Below are 27,802 nucleotides of genomic sequence, written 5' to 3'. Positions count from 1 at the left end.
GACGACGTAAACAACGTTCTCGGTGATTCGAATTCTTCTGTGCCGCCATCAGCCGACAGGAAACGATAATATTAACATATTAACATGTGGAGGAGAAGACAAAAACCAACACAAACTAGATTGTTGTCTAGCCCTAAACAGATTATGAAAGGGCAGGATATCTCTACTGTCAGAGATATCAAGCAGAGGCAGCTTCTTACCAATTAGACTCAATGATCTTTGCAATTGAATAGGGGAGACCATAGGACAGGTGTGGCGGATTATGAGAAATTCCATCTATTAATACCGGATTTCAAAGAACTTGAGGATAACAATAATTTAATAATAATCCTAGGAGAAGGACATAGGGGAGACCGGGTATGGTTGTAACATGGGTAGAGTTGTAACAACACCAGCTGCACCAATTAGAGATAAGATAGGAGTTACATGATCATTTCAGTATTTACCTACTTCCTCCCCTATGAGGCATGGTGGTTATCAAGGCTGGAAACAGGCACTGAATATATAGAGAAAAACAGATTCTGAGGTCAGAAAGTACATTTTTTGACCAAGACTATATTTTGTTTAGTATCTATACTATTGCAGATAACATTGTTTGATTAATATTAGATTGAAATGTAGTTTCTTAGGCAACATGTGATGCATTTTTTCCTTTCTAATTTCAAACCACTATGCTAATACAGCTAGCTAAACATTGGCTGACAGGGGTGGGGTGGATTGTAACAGTTCTTTAAAAAGTGTCACTGTCCTATACATACAACTAGGGACTTTCTTGATTTTAATATTTTACCCTTTGCAGTCTGGGCCCACCAAGCCTGCACTCCAGGGTTACCAGCATTCATTTGTCAGCTCTGTAACCAGTACTCCCCACTCACATGTAGCTAGGGCTGGGCAATAAAACAGTGATAATTATCGCAATATAATTTTCCTCAATAACAATATTATAAATGTTCAATATATCGTCAATAAATATTTGCTTTAATTCATTTGAATCACAAACAATAGCTCTTCATTTTTCTATTAAAAGTTTTATTTTGTTGAAAAAAAAGATCAACTAATCACATTTGTTGAAAACGAATAGCATTTGTTGAAAATAGAATAGTTTTGAATGTTCTACCTTTAGACTTGTGAAGTGATTCACTGTTTGGCATCAAGTGTTTGTCACATTCTGACCATAAAGATAAGTTTAACCACATAATTAACCATCTGGTTTCTTCAATTTTCACTCAGGAGCACAAATCTGCCTTTAAACTTGAAAGAAATAATGATTTGACATATATCGTGATAATTATCGATATCGAATGATATGAAATGTTTTTATCGTGATAACATTTTTGGCCATATCGCCCAGCCCCACATGTAGCTCACATTTTGGTGTATGAATCTTTTCCATACTCCGTCTCCGCCGGTGGAGAGGGCAGAGATGTGCCGGCGTGCGAGAAAAACTCCCTGTATGCCAAAGTGTAAAATGTAGAAGTGCTGGTACTGCTTACCGATGAGTACTGGCTCACTTCAAGCACTGACTGTAACTCTGATTAAGAATATACACACATTGACACACACCTCTTTTTTGTTAGACCTAAGGATGTACAAAGATGTTGTTTAATTTAGTACATTGTAGTAGTATTTATTAAATATACTGTTAAGTAAGTTTATTCTATAGATAAATTTACACACACGTGCGTGAGTCATCAGACATGGTCTGTTACAGTGAGAGAGAAACGTTGCTCTTTTATATAACTACCTGTTTTTTAAGCATATCATATAGTGTGGCATCTATTTTTGCTTCTGTTGTCTTATTGTTACAACCTACCCCAGCATGTGTTACAACCTACCTCGGTAGTGCATTTGACATCAACTCCCTGTGATATTCTTGTAGAGGATTGAATTGGTGCCATTTGTAGTGAACAAATGTGGGTACTTTGTATAAAAGTTTGAGAACTCCAGTTAAAAAATTCAGCGAGTTATAATTGCTGAAACAAAAAGTGTTACAACCATACCCAGTCTCCCCTACGGCAAACCTTGCCGCCAAGTATGTGTCCCTGTAACACAACCTGAGGGACAGCGAACTGGTAGGTTCATATTCAAAACGAGGTCAAAATACTGAAATAGAAAAACAGAAAAGACAAGTTAAATTTAACATCCTGGAAAACCTGGAAAACAGTTGACCGATTTCCCAGTCATGAAAAAACACATGGACAATTAAAGTAAAAGTAAAAAAGTTAAATGTCCTGGAAAATCTTGTGTTGTCCTGTCATGTTGTGGTTGCTCGGTTATGTTGCTGTTGTTGTGAGTCACATCGCATGGTAGCACAGCAGCACAAAAACCCCCAAAAGACTAAAAAACATAAACAACAATAATACATAGCGTTAAAACAAGCTAATATCCATATGTCATAATTTCTAGCATGTAATCAGGGGTCTCGCACAGAAATCTAGGCCCTGTATTTAAGCATTCTCTATGGGCCCACAAAGATTGACTATCTTTGTGAGTCCTCCTCACATTAGGGAGCTATATACTCTATAGTCCCCTTCGAGCATATTAGTGTATGACGTAATCCCTATTTAACATACCACTATATCATCACTGAAAAAGTCCTGGAAATGATCTCTAGACAGGAGTGGGAACCCTGCTTAACCTTGTGGGAAATATTTTCTGACCCAGCAGAGGTTTTTTTTTACCACAACCTCCAATGTGTCTTGGTTGCTGCAACTTGAAATAATTGAAAATGTAGGCAACAAGTGTGAGAAACAACACTCAGGTATAAACACTTCTGTTTTATTGTAGTATCAGAATTAGTCATGCCAGTGGTTATATTTCCATGCTGTGGTGACTTTCAGTGTAGACAAAAGCTGGTTTTACAACTATTATCACTCACATCCAAACTACTCTCATCAGCACATCCCTGACCATGGTTGTTTTATGGTCTTCTGTCAGCAGCAAGGGTTCCCAAAGTTTTAAAGAATTAGAGAATATTGCAATAAAAGCCTCCTCGGGTGTTCACTAAAATGCAGCAGGACTAGTGACCCAAACAAATGCCTGTCTCAAACCAAGACCTCTCATGACTGAACCTCTATTTCGGTTCATTACACCAGTGACCTATTAAGCAGATATACCAACAAACCATATTTTAATGCCCATTAAAAAAATGATACACACATTGAAAATCATCTCCATTTATCTGTACATTGCACCTAATGGGGACACAACAGAGATCTAATATATAAAGACTTCATTGAGTCTGGGAACCACTTGCCAGTGCACTATCCCAATTACCTGAGCTATGTTAACACCTAGATTCTCCGACAGGCTTCTATTAAGGTCTTGTACTAAAAATAAGACCTCCAAAGCAGCTTTTACTTTGACTGTCAGTAAAGTATTTTGAATTTACTGACATGGGACTATGTTCATAAAGTTTGTGAGACCTGCCTGGTGCTTGGAGTGTCAGTGTGAATAGGCAGACATTGAAAAGTTACTGCACACAGATCAACTATATATACACATGATCCACTGACAGTAAAACTATCCTTAGAAACAGTGATGAGCATGATCAAAATATTTGATTTGCCCATTATTTGTTTGTAACTGGGGAGAGAGTAAATGCAGAGATCCGCTTTTCTTTCTGTGTACACATTCCTTAAAGACTAATAAATTAAAAGTAAACGGGAGCTATCATTCATGTCACATTTAGTAGTTTCAAACACAGCAAATGTCAACAAAAAAAAGGAATAAAGAGGAGTTTGTGGTACGACGAAAAGGTGAAATCATTAAAAGTAAATTTTCTGTGGCAGGTTCATAATTTAAGAGTAAAAAGAAAGTTTGGTGCAAGTGTGGTGGTGCTGTGCAGAGGTTGTTTTCCTTGAAGCAGAGGTGATTTCAGAGCATTCAGCCTTTGAACAGCTGGAGGTGGAGGTGGCGTTTTGACTTTGCAGTCTTTCAGTGTTCTTCTCGAGCCCTGCGTGTCTTCTTGTGGTCCAATCTTAGATGGAAATTGTCTCTCATTTGTTATTCCTTTCCTGCTATTGTTCAGGTGGGTGGGAGGATGCGACATTGTGTTTGAGATGTTACATGTGTCCAGTCCACAATCACTGTGGTGTTGCATCTCCATTGACTTCTACACCGTGCTGCTGTAGCTGTGCTCGAAGCAGTGCATTATCATTCTTCAGTTCCTCAATCTAGAAAAATATAGATGGGAAGATAACTAGACACATAGAAAAACAGATAGAAAAGAACCAATATAGCGAGTCAAGTTTCACTCACTTTCATCGTCGCAAGGTATTTAAAACAGTAGTTGAAACAATGTGGGTGTATGTTACATTGATAGCGGTATTTACAGGATACTGGCACTGACAGCAAGTAGAAAAGAATTGAAAGAGGCTTTAGATGAGTTACTGTTTAGTTTATTCGTGATAAAATAATTGAAATATTTAACTGTATTGTACTGTATTGTATGGGTGGTAATTGGCAAAATGTGGCCCTGGAGACACATACTGTAGCAGGAAGTACCGCAGAAGCAAATTTGAGTAGATGTTTATATGTAAAAAAATAAATAAAAATAAACTTTACAGGTGTGATGCATGTGGTCTGAGCAAGGGCGCCGAAAGTATCTTGGGTAGGGGGACTAGGGCCCCCCACATTACGTGAGGCATATTGATTAAATCTGACACAGTTCAACTCTTTCGCCAAGCTCATTTCTCTCGTGTCACGTGTTCCACTGAAATGATTTGGTGCCACAACTGGTGTGAGCCAATTTCAAGTTGTTCTCTAGTTAGTTATCAATTAATTTTTCATTTAAATGCAAAATTATTTAACTGGAAAACTGATATAAGCTTGCATTAACATGTGAGGGTATGTGAGGTAATGTTTAAATTTTTTTCTTGGTTGTTTTACATCAGATATTTAAATAAAATGTTTGTTTCTGTTACACAAAATAAAAGGTTATATATGTACATTAAATTTAGGCTGAGGGCACCGAAGTAATGACAGGTTTATATAGGAAGTTCACCTGTTGTCTAAGCAGGTCGTTGTCCATCTCGACGCGCTCCACCTCTTTGTAACTCTCCTGCAGTCGCTGGTTACTCTGACGCAGCTCTCGGATGTAGTCACAAGCTTTGGACAGGATGCCGCCTTTACTCTGAGAAATACAGCACAGTAAGACCTTAAAATACCAAATGTGTTAAATGTGACCCATCCCTTCCTTTATTACTAATAAAAAAAACTTCCCTCCTTTCAGAGCCTTTCAGCCAAAAGCTTGATTACATGTGGAGCAATATCAGATTAATAAAATGAAAAAACACTGCTACATGCCACTGCTAATACAAATGCTACTTAATAGAGCACTGTCTTTGAGTGAGTCCTTGGCTGTGGTTACACCTAGTGTTTCTAGCTGACTTTCAGAATCAGTTATGCAAGCATGCATTAGGTGAAAGGACAGAATGCATAGAGTGCATTCACTCAAGTATGTAAGTGGTCAGGTTAATGAGTCTGGAGGTAACCCAGCTTTAACGTGCATGCATGCAATGTGAAGACGCGGAGGGCAGAACATTTAAAGCGGATGCAAATGTTGAAAGACTACACACATAAAAGCAGTCACTTTCGGTGTGACCTCAAAGAACCCGATCCCCAGAGCCAGAATTAATCTAATCAAAAAAAACCAAGCTTTGTTATAGCCATCTATCATTATTTTACATGCTTTGGAAAAGTTAGGGGCTTTTAGAGAACATTTTGAGGGCTGATTATCTGTACAGGACTCACCGCTCCAGTTCTGCTGTCTACGCTGCAGTCAGGGATGATTTTTGAAAGTGTGACAATCCAGTTGTTGATCTTATCTCTTCTTCTTCTCTCCACTGCAAAGAAGGAAACTACTTTTTTAACCACTGAAGTGTTGTGTGTTTGTATATATATGCATATTAAACAGTTTTTAAAGAGATTAAGATTTATTTCCTTTCACAGTGAAAACTTTTCAAGGCCTTATAAATACACATCAACATGCAACTACCGTCTGTGTAGCATTTGCAAAACACAAGGAAATGTGGACATTTCATTTTTAATAAAGACAGAATTAAGACATACAATAATAGCTTCAGACCCCGATGACCACACACCTTCATTGTGCTGTGCTCTTCGCCTCTCATCTCTGGGCGCCCGTGGACCTTCCACCTTCCTGTACAAGACACAGCAAAACCACTTTGAAAACGAAATTATGAATCAAATAGTCAGATTTTCTAAATTAACCAGATCTGTAACACCTGAACTAGTTGAATTAACAATTAAACATTTTTGCTGGCAAACACATCTAAGCAAAGACCCACATGGTTTTATTAGTCTAATTTGTGGAGGAGGTGCAGACACAACTGAACCTCAGGTCCTCCAAAGGTTTGTGGGATCCAGCCACTCAATTAGGATGTATAATTTGTTATGTGACTTGTTTGTGCTATCAGGATTTAGCCATAAGACATTGCTAGCCTAAAGCTGAAGCTGTCAACATAATTCACAACACAAGGGTGCTGATGATTGATTAGTGAGCCACCAAACGTCTGTCTCTACAACACATGATGGGGGCAGGATGGGGGCGTATGTGAAAGTTCTTCTCACCAGTTTGTACTGCCATGCTGCAACATCTCGCTTTCACCAAGGTCTCTGGGGATGGCAGGTAAGTAGGACAGAGTGTGGTTTTCAGATGTTGGATGTTTTAAATGATGGATATAGATTTTTTTTGTATCTTCATTTGTACACACAAAGACAAAACTAATCATTTCCAAAAGGCGAAAGAAAAGGGAAAGAAAGTCCGATCCACTGTGAAGTTACAGGGAAAGGGGTGAGAAAATGTGGAGAGAAGTTGGCCAAACATGTGGGGGGAGAGTTATGGTGATTTGGTAACTTCAGGGATGGGATGAACGTAGTTTCTTATACTCACGCAGTGTAGGTGTGCGTGCGAGGTGCAATGGTACGAGGGGCCGCCGTCTGCAGCACCTCAGGGGGGCTCATCATCACGTAAAACTGACCTTGATTATAAAATTGACAAAGGTGATGACTGAATTAGAAACTGTCGGATCAGGGATGTGATCAGGTTCAAAGAAGGGGAAGAAAAGAGGAAAAACGGATTTCTTACAATGCAAATAATAATGGAAGCCTAATGATCAACTTGTAAATGTCAACAAAATCTGTCGACACATATATTGAATTCTGTCCTGTTCCTCCTTTTGTAAGACCAGATGTCTGTTTTTCCCTCAATGATTTTGACGTGTCTTCTCACCTCCTGCCTGTGTGATTGCTGGGTCGGCGGTGGCCTGCACCGACACGGCCGTGGCTGTTCCATCGCTGACGGTGGCGGCAGGGAAATAAGCAAAACGTGTCTCTCCTCCCACCGTCTCCCCGCCAGGACTGCCCCCGTTGCTGAAAGGGTTCTGGATAACAGCCTGACAAAGATGAAGACTAATATATAAAATATGGTAAGGCTGTGAATGTCTTTGTACGTGTTCACACATCATAGCAGTTCAGGGTTAGATTATTTTCTGGTATGCTCATAATAAGCATAGTGTAAGCAGAATAAGTAAGCTCAATGTATTTTCAGTGTTGCTATAGTTTTTGGCACATAGGTGGAATACTGTAAAACACCAATAATAGCCTGGGCTTTTATTTGCCTAAATCACTAAACTCACCTGCCTGTATCTGGGAAGGCCTTACTTTCGCACAAAGCAAGTAAGCGCCCTGTATCAAAATACCAGTAAAAACTTGCTGAAGGTTACTGTAGTTATTTCAACCTTTATTTGCACTTAAGAGTGTGAAAAAGATTTTACATGTAAAAAATCAGTTACACCACATTGTCTATTGGGGTATGTAATACCGCCTTAACAACAATAAATTGCTGACACATTCGGACTTTACTTCTTACATCTGCCGGTAAATCTGAATGAAAAAGACTTTGGGGCTCGTTGTTTCTGTAAAATGAACTAACGGTCTAAGCAGCTTAGAACTAGCTGAAGAGGGCGACCCGGTGGGCTTTAAAAGAGGTTTAATACATCCAAAGAACTTCTATAAAAGCAAGATACAGTCTAACTGAGACCTGCATTTATTCATCAAAATGTGCAGCCACACCAGACCAGTAAAAGAGATTAGGTGTCTAATTGGGACTAGGCTTTTAACTGAAGATTTACGATAAGTGCCAAAGCTGTGGGTTTATGTTTTAAAGGGACAACCCAATAAGTGTTCATGAGTTGACGATGTCATAACACATTTTCATATCTACGTGTTGCTGATGTCAAAATATGAACTGTATAGTCAATTCAACAGGTCTCAAAAGGCTTTTGTCTGTGAGCAAACACCACTATGAATTAGACAAAAATCACATCCTGCTTCAGTCTCACAATACGTTCACTCACCTGTGCCACTGCCTGAGGGGCTCCAGCAAACGTTGCAGCAGAGACGACGCTGACAGCTCCAGTCCCGTCAGCTGCTTCTAATTGATCGTCTGTCACCTGAACCACACGATAGGTCACCTGAGGACAGAGCAGAGAGTAAAAGTTTCAATGAGGCAGAGATCTCTCACACACACTCACACACACACACATGTTTAGATGTTTTGAAGGTTTTAAACCACAAAGTCAAAATGAAACCAGAAGTTCTTAACAAAAAAACAACTTCACCTGAGCACACAGTTTTTCACATTTACCTTCTCTACTGCTCACACCACAGTCACTCTTTTGGCTCTCATATACTCATTTCTTCTAACATTTATGTCACAACAGTCTCATTGTATAGTGCATGGTGATCCCTATCTCTCGTAAAAAAAACAAAGACCTTGATCTCAATGGGACTTCCTGAAAATGAAGCTTAACCAACTTACAATGAGAAAATAAATGTTGTGCAGGAGAGAGTATCTCCGTGCTCACCTGTCCTCCACTGTTCTCTGTGCGGAACTGGTACTGCACATTATGATCAGCAAACGCAGCCTGCGGGACGCCGGTGATGGTCACTGCAGTCTGCTCCTCCGTCCCCACCACCTCCCCTGCAACACACGGGTCAACATGTTTCAAATCTGTGACGCTACACCAGAGTCATAAAAAAACATTTGTGAGAGGATGCACTTCTGCAGAGGATGACCGCAGACATTCACACATGCACATATTTTACTCACAGTTCTAACAACAGATTATTTGCTTCACTTGTTAGAATTAGAAGAACCGAGGCTCCTACCTTCCTGTAGCTGCACTACCTCTTCTGTTTCCTGTTTGTCGTGACTGAAAACAAAAAGAGAAAACACAGATGAGTCCATTACAAGCCAACCCAACATGCACATTTCTCTGAAATAATAGTTATAATTCATCTTTATATGGAGAAATCTGTCATGACGAGTTGTGGATGAAGGGCGCCCCCAGGTGGCCATCTAAGGCCTTGACGGGTAAGACATAAATAAAGTGATAAATATCTGGCGTGCAAGCGTGACAGAAATCATGTTTTCCCCAACTTCCTTGAGGAAAATTGCCTTTAATTGACAATCAAAACTCCATGTCCAAGTGGTTTGATTAGCTGCAAATGACAAGACAAACTTCACAAATAGCTATAATACTTCTCCCACACCCCCTCCTAGTTTACATTAAGCATTTTAATCCTAAAAGAGCTGCATCAGGCACAGTAACAGCTCAGGGCAATTAGAGGTTCCACTAAAACACAGTTACAAATTTCTGCTGTGCATTACCTTTTCTTGTCAAGTAAATAAACAGTAATCGTGATGCTACACATTTGCAAAAGGGCGCACTGATTCTGCTGAAAATGTCTTTATGGGTGGGGAAACGTATCATCCCGGCAAGCTGCGCAGACACTGATACAACCAGAAGGTAAAAACGAAACAACACACAAATATTAAAAGTATCTGGGGCATGCAGGTTATTAACAGATGATTGCTCTGCAAGGGGAAAAAAGGGTTTTAGGCCGTGGTAGGGGCCATGGCTGAGCAGGAAGCGGGCAGCAGCCTCTCACCTCGCCGAGCTGTCCAGACTCTGCTCCAGCATATCCATGAAGGTTTTGCGGTTGTAAAACGCCGATATTCAACGACACTGATTTACGGAGATGGAAGTGCAGATCACGGGGACAAACACACGGGTCATGTGAGGAAGACAGTCCAGGACACGTGAGGCACAAACCGGGCAAGGAGCTAAAATGGAGGCCGCTGCTGAGCAGGACGGAGCAGTCTGAGTCTGTGCGGAAAACAAAAAAAAAATAGTCCGGGCTTTTACGCAGCTTCGCGGAGATGGTGGTGCTCCAGACGGAGGGGTTAAGATCGTTAAAGTATTTTAGATCAACTGCTGGATGCACGGATGGAAGGTCATTTCCTTGTAAATTGTTCTTTGGGAATCTTTTTCTCCTTGGTTTCCTTTTTGTTGCTCTTCCGCACACAGCTGCAGTTTATCCGCGCAAAGCTTCGGGCTGCGACATGCGCTCAATAAGATATGGAGTGGACTAGTTAGTACATTTTGTTATGTGATGAAATTGATGTGTTTTTTAAACTGTATTAGTTGCTCTCCGTTTGTAAGATTTCGGATATTGTAACCTAGTATTCACGTGACTCTTCGGATGCAAAGAGTTTGGTGGTTAGAGACGTGTCTTTTGTTGGTTTCTTTTTGAATTAAAACTCGTATATGCGTGGATAATTTGCCTTGAGCTTTTGAGACAATGTTGGATGTATGTATGTTTTGCAGGCGATCACATTCATCTGTGTCGCGTTTATCTAACAGACACGCGCTGACAATAAGCTCGTCTACAGCACTTTTTCAGTTTCTTTGCCCAGGTGACCGCAGAGATCCAATACGGGTTTTCCCACAAACCACATGACAAAAAATGTCCATGTTGTACCGCAAACCGACGCACAGCGCTCACACGCTGCTCATAATTCACGGTTCTATGTCATATTTGACAGCTAGTACCAATTTTTATTTTTAAAATTAGATGGAAGACTGAGTTGGAGAACAGTTAAATTGGATCATGTTGTCTTTTTGCAGTCAATGTCAACCTTTGCATCAAATTCAGCCAGTGGGAGGCGATGGTGGATCTGTCAGCAGGCACGATGTCCTCAGCCGAAAATAGAGCGAAGGATTTAACTCACCACTGAGACCTAACCCCACCCCTTGCTGGGAACATTATTTAATAAAATTTACAAATTAAGGTTTTTAATTAACATCTGAGTTTCATTGTATTTTCTTTTGACGACAGTGAGACTTTCCATTACATGAGCTGCATGGTGAACAACGAGCTTTAAAATGATTAATCAGGACTCGAATCAGTTTTAGTGTGTGTGTGTGTGTTTATTTTATATATAAATATAATCATATTGTTATATAATACAAGCAAACCAAGCAGATAACAGTGCATCTTATACACAACAGAATATGACAGTAACCTGGGGGTCAACATCCCTCAAGGGGTCGCAACATAAATAAAAGACAGAAAGATAAATAACTATAATACATAAAATAAATGTAAATTAATTTTGTATAACAGTTTAACGTCTTCAGGTCCATGGAAATCCACTCAAATAAAACAATACAGTGGTGCCCTTCTAATCAAGGAGCTTAAGGCATCACAATGTCACAGATTTTGGCACATCATTCCCCATCTGTCTCTATCCTGGTGTCCTGTCTGTTCACTCCCAATAAAGGCATACATTGCCCCAAAAGAAAACAAATATATGAAGGAAAAATCTCTCCTGTCCACACAGAGATCAAAACCTGTGATGAGGATTCACAAGCACATGTTTTCTCATTTTAAGGGCTCACAAGCCAAAAAATTGGGAAGCACTGAGATGCAGAAACACACTTTCACAGCAGCAGGGTCCAACATATACAGTTACACATTTTAATAATTAACTGTGTTGGTCACTGATTACCAAAAACTGGGTGTTGATTGACATCAAAACTGATACACAACAAATAATTCCACATTGTCTGATGATATCCCATATGATCTGCATCGGCTTGTCCCAACTCCTCATTGAAGCCACACTATATGATGTTTAGAATGAGTGAAACACTCAAACCCAAAACTCCCTGATTTTTATGGCTGCACTCATTTCATCTAAATGGAAATATATGTTTTAGATGTCTGACCTTTTTCTTTGCTCACCAGCAGGCCAATTAGGTTTAAATGGATTAAACAATCCTTATGTAAGCACTAGTTTGCAAAAGAAAACCAGTAATACATTACTGGAGTCTGCTGTCTTTATCAAAGCTGTAGAAGTGTGTAAGAAACAAATTCCCCAAACTGAACTTACCTTTAATTGAAGAATAAGGAAGTCATTTAGCTTGGGTTATCCTGTGTCAGTAAGCATGAAAAGAGGCTCCAAGCTCTGAAAACTCTTATATAACGAGTTCATTTTAACTTAATGCAGAAGTATGAGCAGTATGGTTTAAATCAAACACTGTACATGAGTAGAACGGAACTCTCAGACAAGAGATCTGCTAAAAATGATCTGTTGTCACATGGCATTGTGTGTTTCTTTGAGTAGAGGGTGACTCATTCATTCAGACTGTACACCCATTACAGTGAGAGAGAGACACACAGAGAGAGAGAGAGGAACAACCACCTACCAGGAGCCAAACTTGAGGCCAACCTCTCTCCTCTCCTCCCATCTCATTCTTTCCTACATGGGCACTCGCAGATGGATTTGCAGACAGCGCAGTAACAGACTGAAGATTGTTGGAGAACTAAGAGGGACACTGATCATCAGATAACAAAGAAAATCAACATAGAAGTCTACGAATATCTTCGGAGCAGAGTTTTCTCTTCTTCTCACAAGCTTTAAAAGGTAAATATCAAAGTTGCCATCGTTTATACTGGGATATTTCTTTGATTTTGGGTGGAGTCGATAACCCCTCCCATGTCTTTTGATTAATTATACCCTTTGTCTTTTGTATGTTTATGCCACTGCACTCAAAAGAGTTTCTTAAACCTTTTCTTTTCAATTCTGAACTTGTAATTTATGACTTTGGTGTACTCCTAGGGATGTTCACAGATCCACACTTAATAGTAAAAATCTACTTTATGGATAAACTGGCATGTTTTTCGGGTTTATTTTTAATAATAATTGGTGAATGTTTAATGTAGATTTGTAGATTGAATGCAACTTTCTCCATCCTCTTATGTAAATATGTGAATATACACTATAATACAGTACAACCAGTATTTGCACATCAGAATACAAGATACATTTATTGAAAAACAAACTTTCAGAACAATTCAGTTGATAATTATATCTTTTTCTGGAAAGATAAGTTGCAGATAAGTGCAATGGCGACACCCAAAAACACTCCCAGAGGTGCAAACACACCAATATCCCCCAACCGTATCACCCGACTCCAGGAGAAGGAGGATCTGTCCAACCTCAATGATCGGCTGGCTGTCTACATCGACAAGGTGCGCTTTCTGGAGACCGAGAATGCCGGCCTCCGTCTGCGCATCACTGAGTCAGAGACAGAGGTCAGTCGGGAGCTGACGGGCCTGAAAGCCGCTTATGAGACCGAGCTGGCAGATGCCCGTCAGACTCTGGACTCTGTGGCCAAAGAGAGAGCACGTCTGCAGCTGGAGCTGGGCAAGCTCCGAGAAGACCACAAGGAGCTGAAAGCAAGGTGGGGTGCAGCACATCACTCTGGTCCAAGTCTAAAACTGAAAGCGTTTTCTGTAGTGTTTTCTATGTATGCCTGTGTGTGCAGGGGTGCTGTTAGTGGCGATAAAGAGAGAATATTTTCAAACAGTGATAAATGACATTGATTAGGGATAGGGTCGGGGGTGTTTTTAGGGGCGTCTCATAGGGGCACATAAGTGGCCCTGAATTCCCATGTGTGCTTGTGAGATGTAGTTTCTTCACAATTAAAGTGAGACTATGTAACTGTTAAAAGATTAAATGACATTCATAATATTCCCCTTATAAATGGAAAGTTCAAAACATTCTCAGTTTTGCTGTTACAGCCTCACTAATAGCTAATAGTGGCTAATGTTAACAAACTTTATATAAATGTTGCTGTGTAATTGACGTTACTGAATCAGTGTGCTGTCATTATGACTCCTTTCTAATTGTTCTATTGTTACACTGTCTTTTAGCATTTACAAGTATCCCAAAATTCAGCTAAAGTAACATAGTCTAGCTTTAATGTCAGAATTAACACATTTTCTTGGAAAGCACTTAGGCTACATTAGGCCTATAACTAGACAACATTATTTCTGCTTCATTTGTTAACACACAATTCAAAAATCCACATCAGCCTTTAAATCTAAATGAAATTCAAAAATAAAACACATCAGCCCTTAAATCCAAATGAAAAGACACTACTGATCCAGCTATTGTGTTTATCTGATAATCATGAGACACAACAGCTGCTCTGAGGCCTTTGAAACCCCCCTTTTTAATCCATTTTATCAGTTAAAGGCATCCATTTGTCTGTTAATGCATGAGTGAGAGGGATTTGTGATTGCAGTGTTAATATCTGAAACATGTCTGTCTGCATGTGATCCACAGCAGCAGAACGCACTTACTCATTAGCTCTCAATAGCTGACGCTTGTAAAACTTTTGCCGACACTGTAGGAGCAACATTGCCCTGCTGCCGGGGCCACTCCCTAGCTTTAGCATACCCTCCTTGTTGCTCACTGCAGTTTTGACGTTGGACCTCTACACCAACTTCTTCCCATGCTGCCACATCCAGAGCCTGATGACTAACTCTTTCCCCAGATGCTCCTCCTTCACCAAAGTAATCATTATACACACAATACGTGGCAGTGTTTAGAGAGCTCCACTCTTGCTGCCATTATATTTCCATAAATACTGAGACTACGGATGTCTTGTGTTTGGCAAAGCCAAGTTGTTGCCATGGCAGCACCTCAGCTAAACACCAACGGCTGTGGTTTGTGGCTACCAGATACGTGGGATTGGACAAAGATTGTTCTGGTCTATGACTCATATGCACCGAGGTCTTTCCCCAGTTTCTATTTCATCTTGGCTACATCCTCATTCAAAAATAGCTCATATTTGTTTAATTAGACTGTGTAAAGGAAACCATAGTAATTCTGTTTGCACTTGGTTCTTAAGTTACAAAGCAAAATGCATGTCTATTTACTGGAAAATCCTCTATCAATACGAGAAACACATCCAGAAAAATGCAGCTCAACATCTGAGACTCTTTTTGTCTTTACAGGAACACCAAAAAGGAGTCAGACTTGGCCGGAGCGTTGCAGAGGCTCAAAGACCTGGAGGCTCTGCTGAACTCAAAGGATGCATCTTTGACTACGGCTCTGGGAGAGAAGCGTAACCTTGAGGTGGAGAACAGGGACCTGAAGGCGCAGGTTGCCAAGGTAAACTCAAACCCACGCTTAATTTAAAACTCAGTGGAAACACATCTGGGGTCAATCTGCAGCTAGCCTCACCAACTCTTAGTCTGTCCCTCACAAACGTCTGTGTTTTACACTATGTGATAATAAATGTCAGCTTATCAAAGACCAACTCTAGTTTTGCCTTTACCACTAGCTATTTATATTTGAGTTTTTCCAGTGGTTTTGAAAGGGCCTCGAATTTGATATTTATGTGTGTCTGTGTGAGCAAAATTTCCTGACTTCAGCTGGGAAAACTTTCTGTCATGGCTGCAAAAGCTCAGACATTTTGATTAAAGAACAGTCTTCCTACTCTCCAGCCCTCCAATTGTATTTATGTCATATTTCTGCACTCTGTGGCATGTTTATGTGAATGTTTGTACTTTGCTTTGTACTAATATTCAGTCCCTGCTGTGCTTTCTCAGCTGGACACCAGTTTGGGCGATGCCAAGAAGAAGCTGCAGGATGAGATGCTGAGGAGGGTGGACGGAGAGAATCGCATTCAGACCCTCAAAGAGGAGCTGGAGTTTCAGAAGAACCTCCACTCTGAGGTCAGACTCTGTTCTTATCATCATCAATTTATGTTTTAAAATTTAAAAAACCCTCTCTCAACTTTTTTTTCTTTCATCACATCAGCATCCACCTGTTACTTAAACAAATCTGTATTTGTAGTTGGGGGTGAAAATTATTTTGTTGGAAATTCTCCTACAGGAACTGCGGGAGACAAAGCGTCGTCATGAGTCTCGCATGGTTGAATTGGACAATGGGCACCAGCAGGATTTTGAAAGCAAGTTGGCGGAGGCGCTGGTAGAGATGCGTAGCCAGCACGAACTGCAGATCCAAATGTACAAGGATGAGATTGAGAAGACCTACAATGCCAAGGTAGACCATCAATTTAATGTTAATATATGGCAAAAAAAAGAACTGGGAAGGAAGAGAGGATAGCTTTACAATACTTGTTTTCTATTGTGGTCTTCAGTGGAAGAGAAAATATTAGTAAGATATGAATGGATCAAACTGTTTTGGTGGACAGTTTTGATTTGCAGCTGGCATGCAGTTTCACAACCTGTACTAATGGCTCTAAATGAGAATCACAATGCAATTTGATAATGTTATTCATTTTGTACCTTGTTGTTTCTTTCTGTCAGCTGGATAATGCTCGTCAGTCAGCGGACAGGAGCAGCCACCTGGTTGGAGCAGCACATGAGGAGCTCCAGCAGACACGAATCCGCCTGGAGTCCATGTCCTCTCAGCTCAGCCAGCTGCAGAAACAGGTGATCTGAAATGACCTGCTCGCACTGATCGCATTCAGGGTCTTATGCAGAATGTTTGTATGATTAATGCATTGCATCATTATGAACATGTCCCTTTTAAAGGTTTATAGCAAAATGGGCATTATTTTACGTTTCAAAACATAAGATCTGTTTATAGATACAAAAGTTAATTAAGTTAATTTAATAGTTCAAATGTGTTGATTTTTTGGCCTTTTCTGTTTTCTGTACAAATAAACACTTTTCACTTTTCACCATTGCCTGAGTTTAATAAAAGTGACATGCTCATTATGTGGCCAAATGTAACTTGGCTGTCATCTTCATCCAAAATTACATTGATAATTACTTTACATTATTTTCATGGCATGGTCATCCAATATTTGTAGGGGGTGAACAGCCCCTCCTGTTAGATACCTATTTTTAGACTTATCTGTCTAATTTTGACCTAACAATAACTTGGTGATTCCTCTGATCCAGCTGGCGGCCCGTGAGGCAAAGGTAAGGGACCTGGAGGATGCACTGTCTCGGGAGCGGGACACCACACGTCGCATGCTCAGTGAGAAAGACAGAGAAATGGCAGAAATGAGGCAGCAAATGCAACAGCAGCTGGATGAGTACCAGGAGCTCCTGGATGTCAAGTTGGCTCTGGATATGGAGATATGCGCTTACAGGAAGCTGCTGGAGGGAGAGGAACAGAGGTATGTTGGGCTTAAGATGAATGTTGTCCCTAGTCTCTCAATAAAATAAGAGTTTTGCTGTAACCCCTGTGCCTTTCAAACTTTTTTTTTTTTACCCCTGTTTAAAGAACATCATCATATTTTTCCCTCCAGACTGCGTCTCTCCCCCAGTCCTCCACCCACCAAAGTGACAGGAAGTCGTTCCTCTACTTCAGGAGCTCACTCTCGATCGGTCCACTGCAGCTCTCTGAGCTCTCCTGGCAAGAGGCGACGTCCCAATGACACAGACAGTGAGGCTTCGAGCTTTGCAGGTGGAGCTGTGGCCCGCACTCGCATCACCCAGCAGGCCTCAGCAAGTGGACGGGTCACTGTGGACGAGGTGGACCTGGAAGGGAAATATGTCAGACTCAGCAACAAAGCAGATGAGGTGAGAAGATGAATTAAATGGTAAATGGTAAAGTGGTGGAAACCAGTAGGCCTAGCTCTTTCTGCTGCAGCTGCTCACTGTGTGGTTGGTCAACACCAGCATGTTGTCTACAGTTTTTACGACATTATATTACACATTATTGGTCACCCTCATGTGAAGCCATAGATACACAGTTGCAGCGTTACAAAGCCATATGAATTCATTATCTGCTGAGGGAGAATAATACTTGCTCCAAGGGATCTGACACTATTGTTTTTTATCCAACCATCAGGATCAGAATTTGGGGAACTGGCAGATGAAGCGCCAGGTGGGATCCGGTGCCCCCATCATCTTCAAGTTCCCGGTAAAATTCACCTTGAAGGCCGGCCAGAGGGTCACAGTAAGCAGAACCTTTGCTCAGCAGAATCACAAATCAGCGCAGTGATAGAAGACAGTTACAGAAACCTCACCCTACTGTACCTTTAGATCTGGGCCTCTGGTGCTGGTGTAACCCACAATCCTCCATCTGACCTGGTGTGGAAGACTCAGGCCTCTTGGGGCACTGGAGACGTGTTCCAGACCACCCTAATCAGTGCCAACGGAGAGGTAATATACATTTACCAGTCAAACGTATTGTATTTTATGGAGACTTTAGTCTAAAGTCTAAAGTACAATGATTACATTAAGTTTTATTATTCTGTGCACTGATCTTAAAATATAATACTTTTTCTCCAGGAAATGGCAATGAGGAAGGTCACCCGCACACAGTTTGAAGAAGAGGATGATGACATGGTGAGAGAACATAATGTATATCCGCATGACACACACATCTGCAGGACCAACACACATCTGCAGGACCAAAGGGCAGGTAGCAGCTAAATGGTGCAAGTGTTCATTGAATTAGACCCACAAAAACAAACAGCTGCTTTTCAGCACCCAGAAATATTAAATTAGCCATTGTAACACTGCTAAACAGTCAATCTGAGTGCTTGGGGTAGAAAAATAGGTAGAGATTGTCCTATTAAGTCAAAGTAATGCTAATATTGGACACATGCACTGACACGATGCAGAAACATATAAACAATATGTAATCAGATGTTGATTTCTTTGTACATTCTTGCCCTACAATGGTCTGAAAGAGTGGAACAACAACCAGATATGAGGAAAACTGAATAATTTTTTAGCACAATAAAATTTTATAATTATCAAAAATATCTGTAAATAATTATTAATAATTTTGTGTATAAAATGTAAGAAAATTGTGAAAAATGACATGTTCGTTTTGCTTGTTTTGTAAGATCCACAGTCCAAAACCCGAAGATAGTCAAAGAAAAACAGCAAATTTACAACCAGGAAAAACTTGACATTTTTGCTTGAAAAATGTATTAAATGATTTATCAAATATAAAAATAGTTGCTGATGTATCTTCTGTTGATCAACTAATTTAGCAAAGAATTTTTTTGAGGCTCTCACCCTCTTTGAGTTTTCACCATGGGATTACAATCAAACATGAGTCTTATTAGCAGATTTTCAGTGTGTTTCTGTTAAATGCTTTAATATTTTGTACTGAATCTGTCTCTTTGCCTCAACAGGTGGCTCACAGCACCTGTGGGGACAGCGAGTACAACCTGCGGAGCCGCACGGTGCTATGCGGCTCCTGTGGACTGCCTTCAGACAAATCCAGCAACTGCTCCGTGACCTCAGGCTCCCGCTCCTTCCGCAGCGGAGGCATCTCCGAGGGTTTACTGCCGCACTCCTACGTGTTCAGCAGCAGCACTCCTCGCAAGGTGGGCACTGCAACACATACAGCTGATTTTCTTCTTTTTAGACTTTTTAAAGCAACAATTATAAAGCAAATAAATACTCCAGCTTCTCTGAAGAATGCATGTTTTTCTGTATGTAAAGATCAAAGTGTTAATTTGAAAATCTTTCTGTCTTTACTTTAAATTGATTTGTTTGTGATGATAGTAACTTTATCAATCCTTCCTCTTAGACTGGAGCCAGGATGGAGAGCTGTCCAATTATGTGAGCCCCTGGACCCATGCTGAAACATTTCAGTTCTATTAGGTCTCAGTTATTAGTTCTTTAGTTACCAGTTGTAGTTATTAAGTTCAATTCACGTACTTTGGAATCATTTTAAAGATATCATATGCAATAAATCTTTATTTAGCTTTTTTTTATAATGTACATAGGCATGCATTGAAATATTTTCTTGATTTTAAATGGTGATTAAAGCAGTTAATTCTGGTAACACTAAGGGTTGGAAATTTATACCTGGCTTCCACCTAGTAAAATATGAACCTACCAGTTACTTTAAGTACTTACAACAGCAGTTTTTTGGCTCATTCATTCGGCAAACCTTACTTACTGGTAAAACAAATAAAAGTTGGTGATATCAACAGCTACTGTTGCTGGTAGAAAAAAGCATACTTCCTTGTTAACTACCACAGTTAAATCATATTTTCATTACATTCCGCAAACATACTGGTGCAACAGCGTTGCAGTAAACGCATTTATATTTACATTTATTTTGAATAGAATTTACTTAAAGGAAGTTGACCCCAACCTTTCTACAGATCAACAGAATATTGTTAATTTTTCCCGATATCAATAAACACATTTTCTGAATTCTGCCTTGTTTGTCTCCTTCAACAATAATCAGAATCAGAACGAGCTTTGTTTCCAGGTAGTATTTTACATGAACAAGGATGGTGATTAGGTGGTATGGTACGGCTACCATTAAGTACTTTCAATATTTTTGCCGTCTTACCGTGGCATAGAAATATTATAATGTGTAGGCTTTTTTAATTTTGGGGTAAAATCTCACTGACCAACTGTAGCTGTTTGACTGTGATTAATTTGCACAGATGGTCTGAGACAACAAATAGTTTTTAATTTTACTGTATATTTAAAACCATTAATAGTTAATACATCAACACGAAAACATGTTTACTTCAGATTATTGTATTTATACACTAACTTCTTTCAAAACCAGAGGAATCAAAGTTAAATATTTTCACTTTTACCGTTGTCAATCACATAGCCTAATTACTTTATTTAGAAAGGGTTTATAGTGATAGATACCACATTTACTTCAGTACTGCACTTAAGTCCCATTTTAAGGTACTTGTGCTTTACTTGTCTTTTCATTTTATTGAGCTTTATACTTCTACTACAATCTGCCAGCTATAGTTTACAGATTAAGATTTAGCTAAAACATTAAAATGTGTCTTAAATGTTAATTTAACAATAATGTTATTCCAATAATATGATAATATATACATATATATATTCACACACTGTCCATTTTAGTAATAAAGAGTAATAATTACAACCTGGTGAAGTACCTAACTTCCTCCAGATGTTCCAGGAAGCAGACATTTATTTTGAAATTAGAGCAAGGTTTTTATTTTTTCCAATACCGGAAGTGGGTGACACAGTTGGGCTGCAAGTGTTGTCGTACTGCTCCTGCCTCTTTAGCTGGATATTATTGATCTGTAAGTTGTGTCACTGCATTGTTTAAAAGGGCAAATGTGCATTTGAAGTTGTTTTCAAGAAAGGCGTGTTAACATTTGGTGAGTTTCATTAATAGTTTGTCGCAAAGTAAAAGCTCTTTAGCAATCGCTGAACGTTAGCTAACAACTCACAATTTAACTCTAAAAGTTATCCACAGACACTTTAACAGGGTAGACTGCAGCTGAAGTACAGCTTTCTGTGTTTTAAGTCAAACGTTTATACACTATAAACCTCTTTCATTAACATGCTTGACTCTTACTGTCATGTCCACCAAGGGCAAGTTAGCTAACGTTAGCTTAGTCGTTTTCTGCTGAAGTACATTAACGTAAAGGCTGAGTGAGCTGTGTGGATCAGACAAAATAAAGATTATCTCCTAAAATAAAATCAGCATGGAGTGTATTGTGCACAATCATCTACTAAAGAGTAATTAAGTTTGTGTTAATTCAATAGAGCTGCATGTGAGAAAGTAAAACTAGTTTTCAAATTGTGTATTTTATTTTTGTGTTGAAATTAGACAACAGAATTGTTAATTGTTTTGTCCTGATATTAGTACCTGAAACTGAAAAGATTGCTAGATAAAAAAGATGAAGAAGTTAATTGACTGACAAAAATGCTAATATTAAACAGTTATTAAAAAATCACCAAATATTCTAAATATCTAATACGTAAAATTTGTGTGCTTTCTCAGTCAATGTCAGGGTTTTGGATTTTGGACTTTCAACTAACAATTTTTTATCAATTCATTGATTTAATCTGTAAAATATGAAACAGTCCTCTGCAAAACAGTTTTGCAGAGGAGTTTACGTTAAAAAATTTCAAATTGCTTCTTTGTCTGACTAATAGTCCAAACCTAAAGATATTCCATTTACAGTTATATAAAACAAAGAAAAGTAGTAAATCCTCACATCTGAACGGCTGGAAAAGGTAAATGTTTGCTATTTTTGCTTGATAAATTGACTAATTGATTGATTCAGTGATCTTTTTATCATTAGAAAAAAAAATTTAACTTGGGCTCTGGGAAATTATAGACTAATGAATGTTTTCTTTTATTTTCTCACACTTTATGAATCAACAGATTCATCAATAAAATAATCAACAGATATATACATAATAAGTGTAATAATTAGTTGCCTCCCTGCTTGGTACGGTCACTTCAGTGCAGTATGATGCTGTTTGATTATTCAGACCCTATTTTTAGGTTCAGACTAATGTATTAAAGTGCAAAGTTTATAGAAAAATGTAAAACGCAATTTACTTTGGCATCAAGAATCTTTGTGTCATCTTATCCTATAAAGCATACTGAACAGGAGCTGAGAGCACAGAGAGGATCGATGCAAATCCCCTTCAGGGACAGTGAGTACGCAGCCTGCAGGTGAGTGGAGTGGGCAAAGAAAAATCCAAGCAAGCAGCGAAAGCAATGTAGCAACTGTAAGAGGCAGTGGCATCAGCAGACTGAGCTGCAGAGCTTTCATTAGTGGGAAATGTACTTCAACACTGGAGTTGTCTGAACCATGGCTCACAGGCTTTGCATCCTGTAAAAGTTTCTCATTTTGGCTCTACAGTTCTATCAGTTCATTAATTCATGGGATCGATGTGGAGAGTAACTTCCCTCAGCACACAGTAGGTCGCTGTGGTCTCTTCTGTTCCAGGACTTTGGGTCCATCTGGATGTTGAGTGTGCGGGCTCTGTTTGGGATCGGCTTCCTGGTGACCTCAAGGGCCCCGGCAGTCCTTGCTCAGACAGGGGCATGTCCGCTGTTCGCTGCAACTAACAATCACAAGTACTGTTTCAGTAGCAGACCAGCATCCACCATGGCCCAGACCATCAAATATCTCGGGTGAACTTATAAATCTTACACACACAGAACAGTAAAACCATTTACAGAATGTAGTTGTGTAGACTATCTGAACTTACCTGTAGATGCTCCTCAGGCAGGAGGAGGCCCAACACATTGATGAGGAGCTCTTCAGTGAGTACGGCTTCAGTGTGGACCAGCTGATGGAGCTGGCGGGACTCAGCTGTGCCACAGCCATCGCCAGGGTGAGCTGTCAATCAAGTAGGGCTGCAACTAAAGATTATTTTTATTGTCCATTAATCTGTCAGCTATTTTCTTGATTAATCGATTTGTTGTTTCATCTCAAAATGTCTTGTTTTGTCTACAACCCAAACATATTTAGTTTACTGTCACAGAGAAGTAAAGAAACTAGAAAATATAAACATTTATAAAGTCCAAATCAGGGAATATGGACTTTTTTGTCTTAAAAATTACTCAAAATAGTTGCAGATTAATTTAATAGTTGACAACTAATTGCTTAGTTGTTGCAGCTCTTAAATTAAGGCTCTTATTTCGAAATAAAAATGTCTAGACTATTGCACACCAAAAATAAAAACATAGCAATATATTTAAATATGATAGAATTATTAAAGTGAAGTAGAATAGATAAAAACAATAAAATAGATAAAAGACATCAAAACAACAACCATAGAAACCACTCTGGTATTATAATTGATTAAATTTAATTAAATACAGTGGGGTTTTATTGGCATGGGAAACAGAGGTTTACATTGTCAAAACAAGTGTGAACTAAACACAAGAAGAATTGTGCTATACATGTATTTGGTGTGTGTGTGTGTGTGTGTGTGTGTGTACACTGATAAAGTTTAAAAAAACAAATAGCTTAGAACTATATAAACTTCAACATTTTGTTATATTTATGAATGTAATGTGTGTTCCCGGCTGTATGATTATTGTCAACACTTTACAGCCCTAAATACCTGTTAGATATCAGATATATTCGGTTTCTCCACCAAATGTCTAGCTGTGTTACCAGTTTTGGGTTTACAGAATATGTATACGTCTAAATCAGGTTACTGCCTGAAGAGGGGAATAATCTGATTACTCTGTCTTTTGACTGTACATCACTACAAGCATTTCTCTTGAGAAGCTGCTCTAAAGAAAATCCTCTCTTCCTTGTCAAAGTGCAGTGCTGTATAGATTTTTTCTGTCTGTTTTTTTCCTGCAGGCGTATCCAGTTACTTCCCTGGTCAAGGCCAGACCTTCTCTGCTGGTGATTTGTGGACCAGGTAACAACGGAGGCGATGGCCTGGTCTGTGCCAGACATCTTAAACTCTTTGTGAGTGTCCTTTACTTGTGTAATAGTGAGATACTCTGCAGCAGTGGTTGAAAGTAACTAAGTACATTTCCTCAGGTATTTTAGTACAGTTTTAAGGTACTTCACTTGAGTATTCCTATTTTATGGTGTATTATATTATTATTATATATATATATTACTCCACTACATTTCAGAGAAAAATATTGTACACTACATTTATGTAACAGTTACTTTCTGTACTGGTTTTTATACAAAAAATATGAGCTTCTAAAACTTCTTCTGATTAAAGTATTTCAGTCTGCAGTGAAGTCCTTAAAATAATAAAAGCCTGCCAGCGTAGTAGGAATATTACAACCTGTTTTGAATGCAAATCAGCTGCACTGCAAGACAATGTTTCATGGACTCAATTATGGACAGAAATGTCAAGGATCTATAGGATTGAGGTTTTTGCACAATAAACTTATGAACACTTTTTGAAGTAGTTAAAATAATTTTCACCTTAATCAGCTACACCAAAAATCAGTCGGTGATAATAATACCACAATATACTGTAAATAACACTCTAGAATGGGCCATTTGGCATAACAAGTACTTTTACTTTTGTTACTTGACATTTTGCTGATAAAATGTTTGTTCTTTTACTTAAGTGAGATTTTCTAATGGAGTATTTTTACATTGGGATATTAATACTTTTACTGAAGACAATTTAAGGACAGTCTTTGCTAAATGAAACCTCACTGGCATCTTTGAACCAATCTCAGGGCATTCTTTACCCAAAACTGCTTTATCAAACCCTTGGGTCTGTCAATTTTCAGACTATAATTATTTATTTCTACCACTTGGTGCCCTCTTGCAGGGTTACGAGCCCGCCATCTTGTACCCGAAGAGGACAAACAAACCTCTGTTCCAGGGCCTGACCACACAGTGCCAGAAAATGGAGATCCCCTTCCTGACTGAGATGCCTGAGGTTTGGTGTACATTAAATATGCAGCAGCGTTATCTACAGTGGTGCAGAAAATTACGTTTGAGTGTGCATTTTATAACGATCTGTACAAGTACATTATTAGATTATTAGATCTTGCTAAATGGATGCTACATGAGGCTTTAATTAACCCCTGTGGAGGAATTACAGTTAATGTTTTGTTTTTTTGCAACAGATCAATCAGAAATCTACATCAAATCAAGTGTGTCATATACACAATCATACATACGCACAACCAAGAACAGTCAATAATATAATTAGTAACTAATGATTCAGGATTTTTGGCTTTACTGCTGTTTTTAAGTTAGAGATCTGCAATTTATAACACATTTTGAGTATTTTGACACATGAACATTGTGAAGAGGTAGATGTGTGTTGGTCTTTGGAGGAAACAAGAAAGAAAAACAATTTATGTGGAAAAAATTCATTTCACAGGCTAAAATGATCGATGAGGCTTACAACCTAGTGATAGACGCCATCTTCGGCTTCAGCTTCAAGGGGGCTGTGCGAGAGCCTTTTGGTTCCATCCTTGGCGTGCTGAAGAAGACGACAGTCCCCATAGCCAGCATCGACATCCCCTCAGGTCAGTCCGCACACAAAAAATATTGTATTTGCACGAAAGAAAAATGTACTTCCTACCATGTTGGTGAATGGTAATATCCTGAAATGTGCTGCCCAACAGATTGATACACAGTACTATTGTCAACTGCTTGGCTTGTAGTAGATACAAGATTATTTACAAAATTCCACATTTTACTACCTGCATATTGGTTGTTGTGGGAAATATAAGAATTTAAACTTGTGTCATTGTTTAAATGTATTCTGCTCAACAATACAATTTCCAATGAATTGTATGTAAATTACGCAGTGGCAAAAATGCATAAATGCTGACATTAAAAAATCTAGTGTCTAAGATATGTGTGTAGCATGAAGGGCCCACAACATTTCATTGTGCAACCCTGTGTGACAAATAATTGAGCTTGATTGATTGACTGATGAAATGTACAGGAAATGTGGTCCATTTTTAAAATGTATTTTATTTGGTGAGTGGAATCTTTCAATAATAGTAGGTTGCAGTGGTGGAGGGGGATTGATTTTATACGATTGATTAAATTCATCTGTGTGAGCAAGATAGAGTATGTTGAAAGTCAATCACTGAATGTGCATGCTCCCAAAAGGAAAAGCCCTATTGAACAGTGGAACAAACCTTATGTAACCAAGATATCTTGAAAACTAATGGCCTGATTGTCATTACCTCTTGTATATTCACTTACAAGAATAAGAGGAAGGCTGGAGTCAATTGTGACATCCTGTTTGTTTTTTAAAGGTTGGGATGTGGAGCAGGGCAGTGCTGATGGACTGCAGCCCGACATGCTCATCTCTCTCACTGCTCCCAAGAAGTCTGCCTCCCTGTTCAGAGGACGATACCACTTCCTGGGAGGTCGGTTTGTGCCACCAGGCTTAGAGAGGAAGTACCAACTCAACCTGCCTCAGTATCCCGGCACGGACTGTGTGTTACAACTGTAGAGGATAATGTAGGTTTGATGAGGGGTTTCAGTGGCTCCAGGAATAGCGTCGACTTTAAAGGAATAGTTCTGCCTTTTGCCTTCCAAGTGATAGACAAGAAGATCGATACCACTGTCATGTCTGTGTGATGAATACGTGGTGGAAGTCTGGAGGCAAATTAAGGGTTAACAGCTAGACTGGCTCTGTTCGAAGTTGGAAAAAATGCCTATCTGCACCTCTAAAGCTCACAGATGAACACGTACCTCGTCAGTTACAATGTCTTGGCAGAAAAATATCTGGGCCCAGTTATCAATGAGTTTTACCATCAGTGAGGTTGCCAGATATGGTACCGTCATGCCTGTACAAAGACATACTTAAAGCCTATGTTCATTATATGTATGTGGCAACCCACAAGACTGAGATGCTGCACTGAATTACTGTGTTCCTCAAGAACTAATGGCTGGACATGAATCCCCCTATTACAACAAATTACCGTTTTTACATTTTTATATGTGTACAGATAGAAAATAATGAATTATTTTATAATTAATTATTTAGTGAGCGTTAGAGGAGCTTGTATGCTTGAACGTCGGCTTGACTGCCACCAGTCGTCATGCTAAGCTATGCTAATCACATCCCGACTCCAGTTCTTTACTTTACACACAGACATGAGAGTAGAATCTATGCTCTACACTTATCCTTAAATGTATTTCCCTAAATGTTAAACTATTCCTTTAAATCTGGGACTTTGATTGGTTTCCATTGAGTGGATGATGTTTGGTGTAATCCTAAGGCTGTGCTGTAAAGCCAATAAGGTGTTGTAATAGTTTTCTTCATGTGAAAACACAACACTTTAACAACATGAAAATAAAATCTAAATGAGTGGAAGTCTGCATTGTTATTATTCTCTAAAAACACCATCCTCTTCAACTCCCTAAAATATTTATGAGAAAAGTCAGCAAAATCTCTATAGTGACGT

The 27,802-nt window shown here is 39.2% G+C and overlaps 3 protein-coding genes across 15 annotated transcripts; 2 read left to right on the top strand and 1 right to left on the bottom strand.

Annotated features, from left to right (window-relative positions):
• Positions 1–2,757: 2,757 nt before the first annotated feature.
• On the bottom strand, positions 2,758–10,590 carry usf2 (upstream transcription factor 2, c-fos interacting). 2 transcript variants are annotated; one of them, XM_038725684.1, is made up of 11 exons: positions 9,979–10,590; positions 9,196–9,239; positions 8,892–9,007; positions 8,382–8,498; positions 7,256–7,418; positions 6,917–7,004; positions 6,595–6,639; positions 6,105–6,163; positions 5,755–5,846; positions 5,006–5,134; positions 2,758–4,175 (listed from the first exon to the last, which is right to left on the bottom strand). In XM_038725684.1, the coding sequence occupies exons 1-11, from the start codon at positions 10,014–10,016 to the stop codon at positions 4,086–4,088; spliced, it is 981 nt and encodes a 326-aa protein (XP_038581612.1). In that variant the 5' UTR covers positions 10,017–10,590; the 3' UTR covers positions 2,758–4,085. The 2 variants fall into 2 exon arrangements, with proteins under 2 accessions (XP_038581612.1, XP_038581613.1); XM_038725685.1 differs by lacking the exon at positions 6,595–6,639.
• A 1,953-nt stretch (positions 10,591–12,543) lies between these two features.
• LOC119907959 (lamin-A-like) lies at positions 12,544–20,334 on the top strand. Of its 3 annotated transcripts, XM_038725682.1 has the most exons (13): positions 12,544–12,799; positions 13,262–13,619; positions 15,181–15,337; positions 15,778–15,903; positions 16,064–16,234; positions 16,501–16,626; positions 17,101–17,321; positions 17,454–17,727; positions 17,999–18,106; positions 18,193–18,312; positions 18,442–18,498; positions 19,299–19,493; positions 19,700–19,735. In XM_038725682.1, exons 2-13 carry the CDS (start codon positions 13,282–13,284, stop codon positions 19,733–19,735), a joined length of 1,929 nt encoding a protein of 642 aa, XP_038581610.1. In that variant the 5' UTR covers positions 12,544–12,799; positions 13,262–13,281. The 3 variants fall into 3 exon arrangements, with proteins under 3 accessions (XP_038581610.1, XP_038581609.1, XP_038581611.1); XM_038725681.1 differs by lacking the exon at positions 12,544–12,799 and having other exon boundaries at positions 13,282–13,619; positions 19,700–20,334; XM_038725683.1 differs by lacking the exons at positions 12,544–12,799; positions 13,262–13,619 and adding an exon at positions 14,828–14,956 and having other exon boundaries at positions 19,700–20,334.
• A 781-nt stretch (positions 20,335–21,115) lies between these two features.
• On the top strand, positions 21,116–27,711 carry naxe (NAD(P)HX epimerase). 10 transcript variants are annotated; one of them, XM_038725680.1, is made up of 8 exons: positions 21,116–21,203; positions 22,518–22,575; positions 22,872–23,059; positions 23,154–23,262; positions 24,246–24,356; positions 25,192–25,302; positions 25,753–25,900; positions 26,645–27,711. In XM_038725680.1, exons 3-8 carry the CDS (start codon positions 22,890–22,892, stop codon positions 26,842–26,844), a joined length of 849 nt encoding a protein of 282 aa, XP_038581608.1. In that variant the 5' UTR covers positions 21,116–21,203; positions 22,518–22,575; positions 22,872–22,889; the 3' UTR covers positions 26,845–27,711. The 10 variants fall into 10 exon arrangements, with proteins under 10 accessions (XP_038581608.1, XP_038581598.1, XP_038581604.1 ...); XM_038725670.1 differs by having other exon boundaries at positions 22,518–22,594; XM_038725676.1 differs by having other exon boundaries at positions 22,518–22,594; positions 22,785–23,059.
• Positions 27,712–27,802: the final 91 nt, after the last annotated feature.

This window comes from Micropterus salmoides, unplaced genomic scaffold (assembly GCF_014851395.1).
Source record: "Micropterus salmoides isolate LMB-PRFRI ecotype aquatic unplaced genomic scaffold, ASM1485139v1 Ms_hic_scaffold_17, whole genome shotgun sequence".
In the NCBI taxonomy this organism is placed as follows: domain Eukaryota; kingdom Metazoa; phylum Chordata; class Actinopteri; order Centrarchiformes; family Centrarchidae; genus Micropterus; species Micropterus salmoides.
The sequence above is the reverse complement of the archived record's forward strand: the minus strand, read 5'-3'. Positions and strand labels throughout refer to the sequence as shown.

Excerpts from the sequence above, each read along its gene's own strand:
- LOC119907959 (XM_038725681.1), top strand. The coding sequence starts at position 13,282 with ATGGCGACACCCAAAAACACTCCCAGAGGTGCAAACACACCAATATCC. Across the intron at positions 13,620-15,180 it reads CACAAGGAGCTGAAAGCAAG|GAACACCAAAAAGGAGTCAG; the intron begins GTGGGGTGCAGC and ends TTGTCTTTACAG. Across the intron at positions 18,107-18,192 it reads AGGCCGGCCAGAGGGTCACA|ATCTGGGCCTCTGGTGCTGG; the intron begins GTAAGCAGAACC and ends CTGTACCTTTAG.
- naxe (XM_038725680.1), top strand. The coding sequence starts at position 22,890 with ATGTTGAGTGTGCGGGCTCTGTTTGGGATCGGCTTCCTGGTGACCTCA. Across the intron at positions 23,060-23,153 it reads CAGACCATCAAATATCTCGG|GCAGGAGGAGGCCCAACACA; the intron begins GTGAACTTATAA and ends GATGCTCCTCAG. Across the intron at positions 25,303-25,752 it reads TCCTGACTGAGATGCCTGAG|GCTAAAATGATCGATGAGGC; the intron begins GTTTGGTGTACA and ends TTCATTTCACAG.
- usf2 (XM_038725684.1), bottom strand. The coding sequence starts at position 10,016 with ATGGATATGCTGGAGCAGAGTCTGGACAGCTCGGCGAG. Across the intron at positions 9,240-9,978 it reads AGTCTGGACAGCTCGGCGAG|TCACGACAAACAGGAAACAG; the intron begins GTGAGAGGCTGC and ends TTTTGTTTTCAG. Across the intron at positions 8,499-8,891 it reads CAGAGAACAGTGGAGGACAG|GTGACCTATCGTGTGGTTCA; the intron begins GTGAGCACGGAG and ends CTCTGTCCTCAG.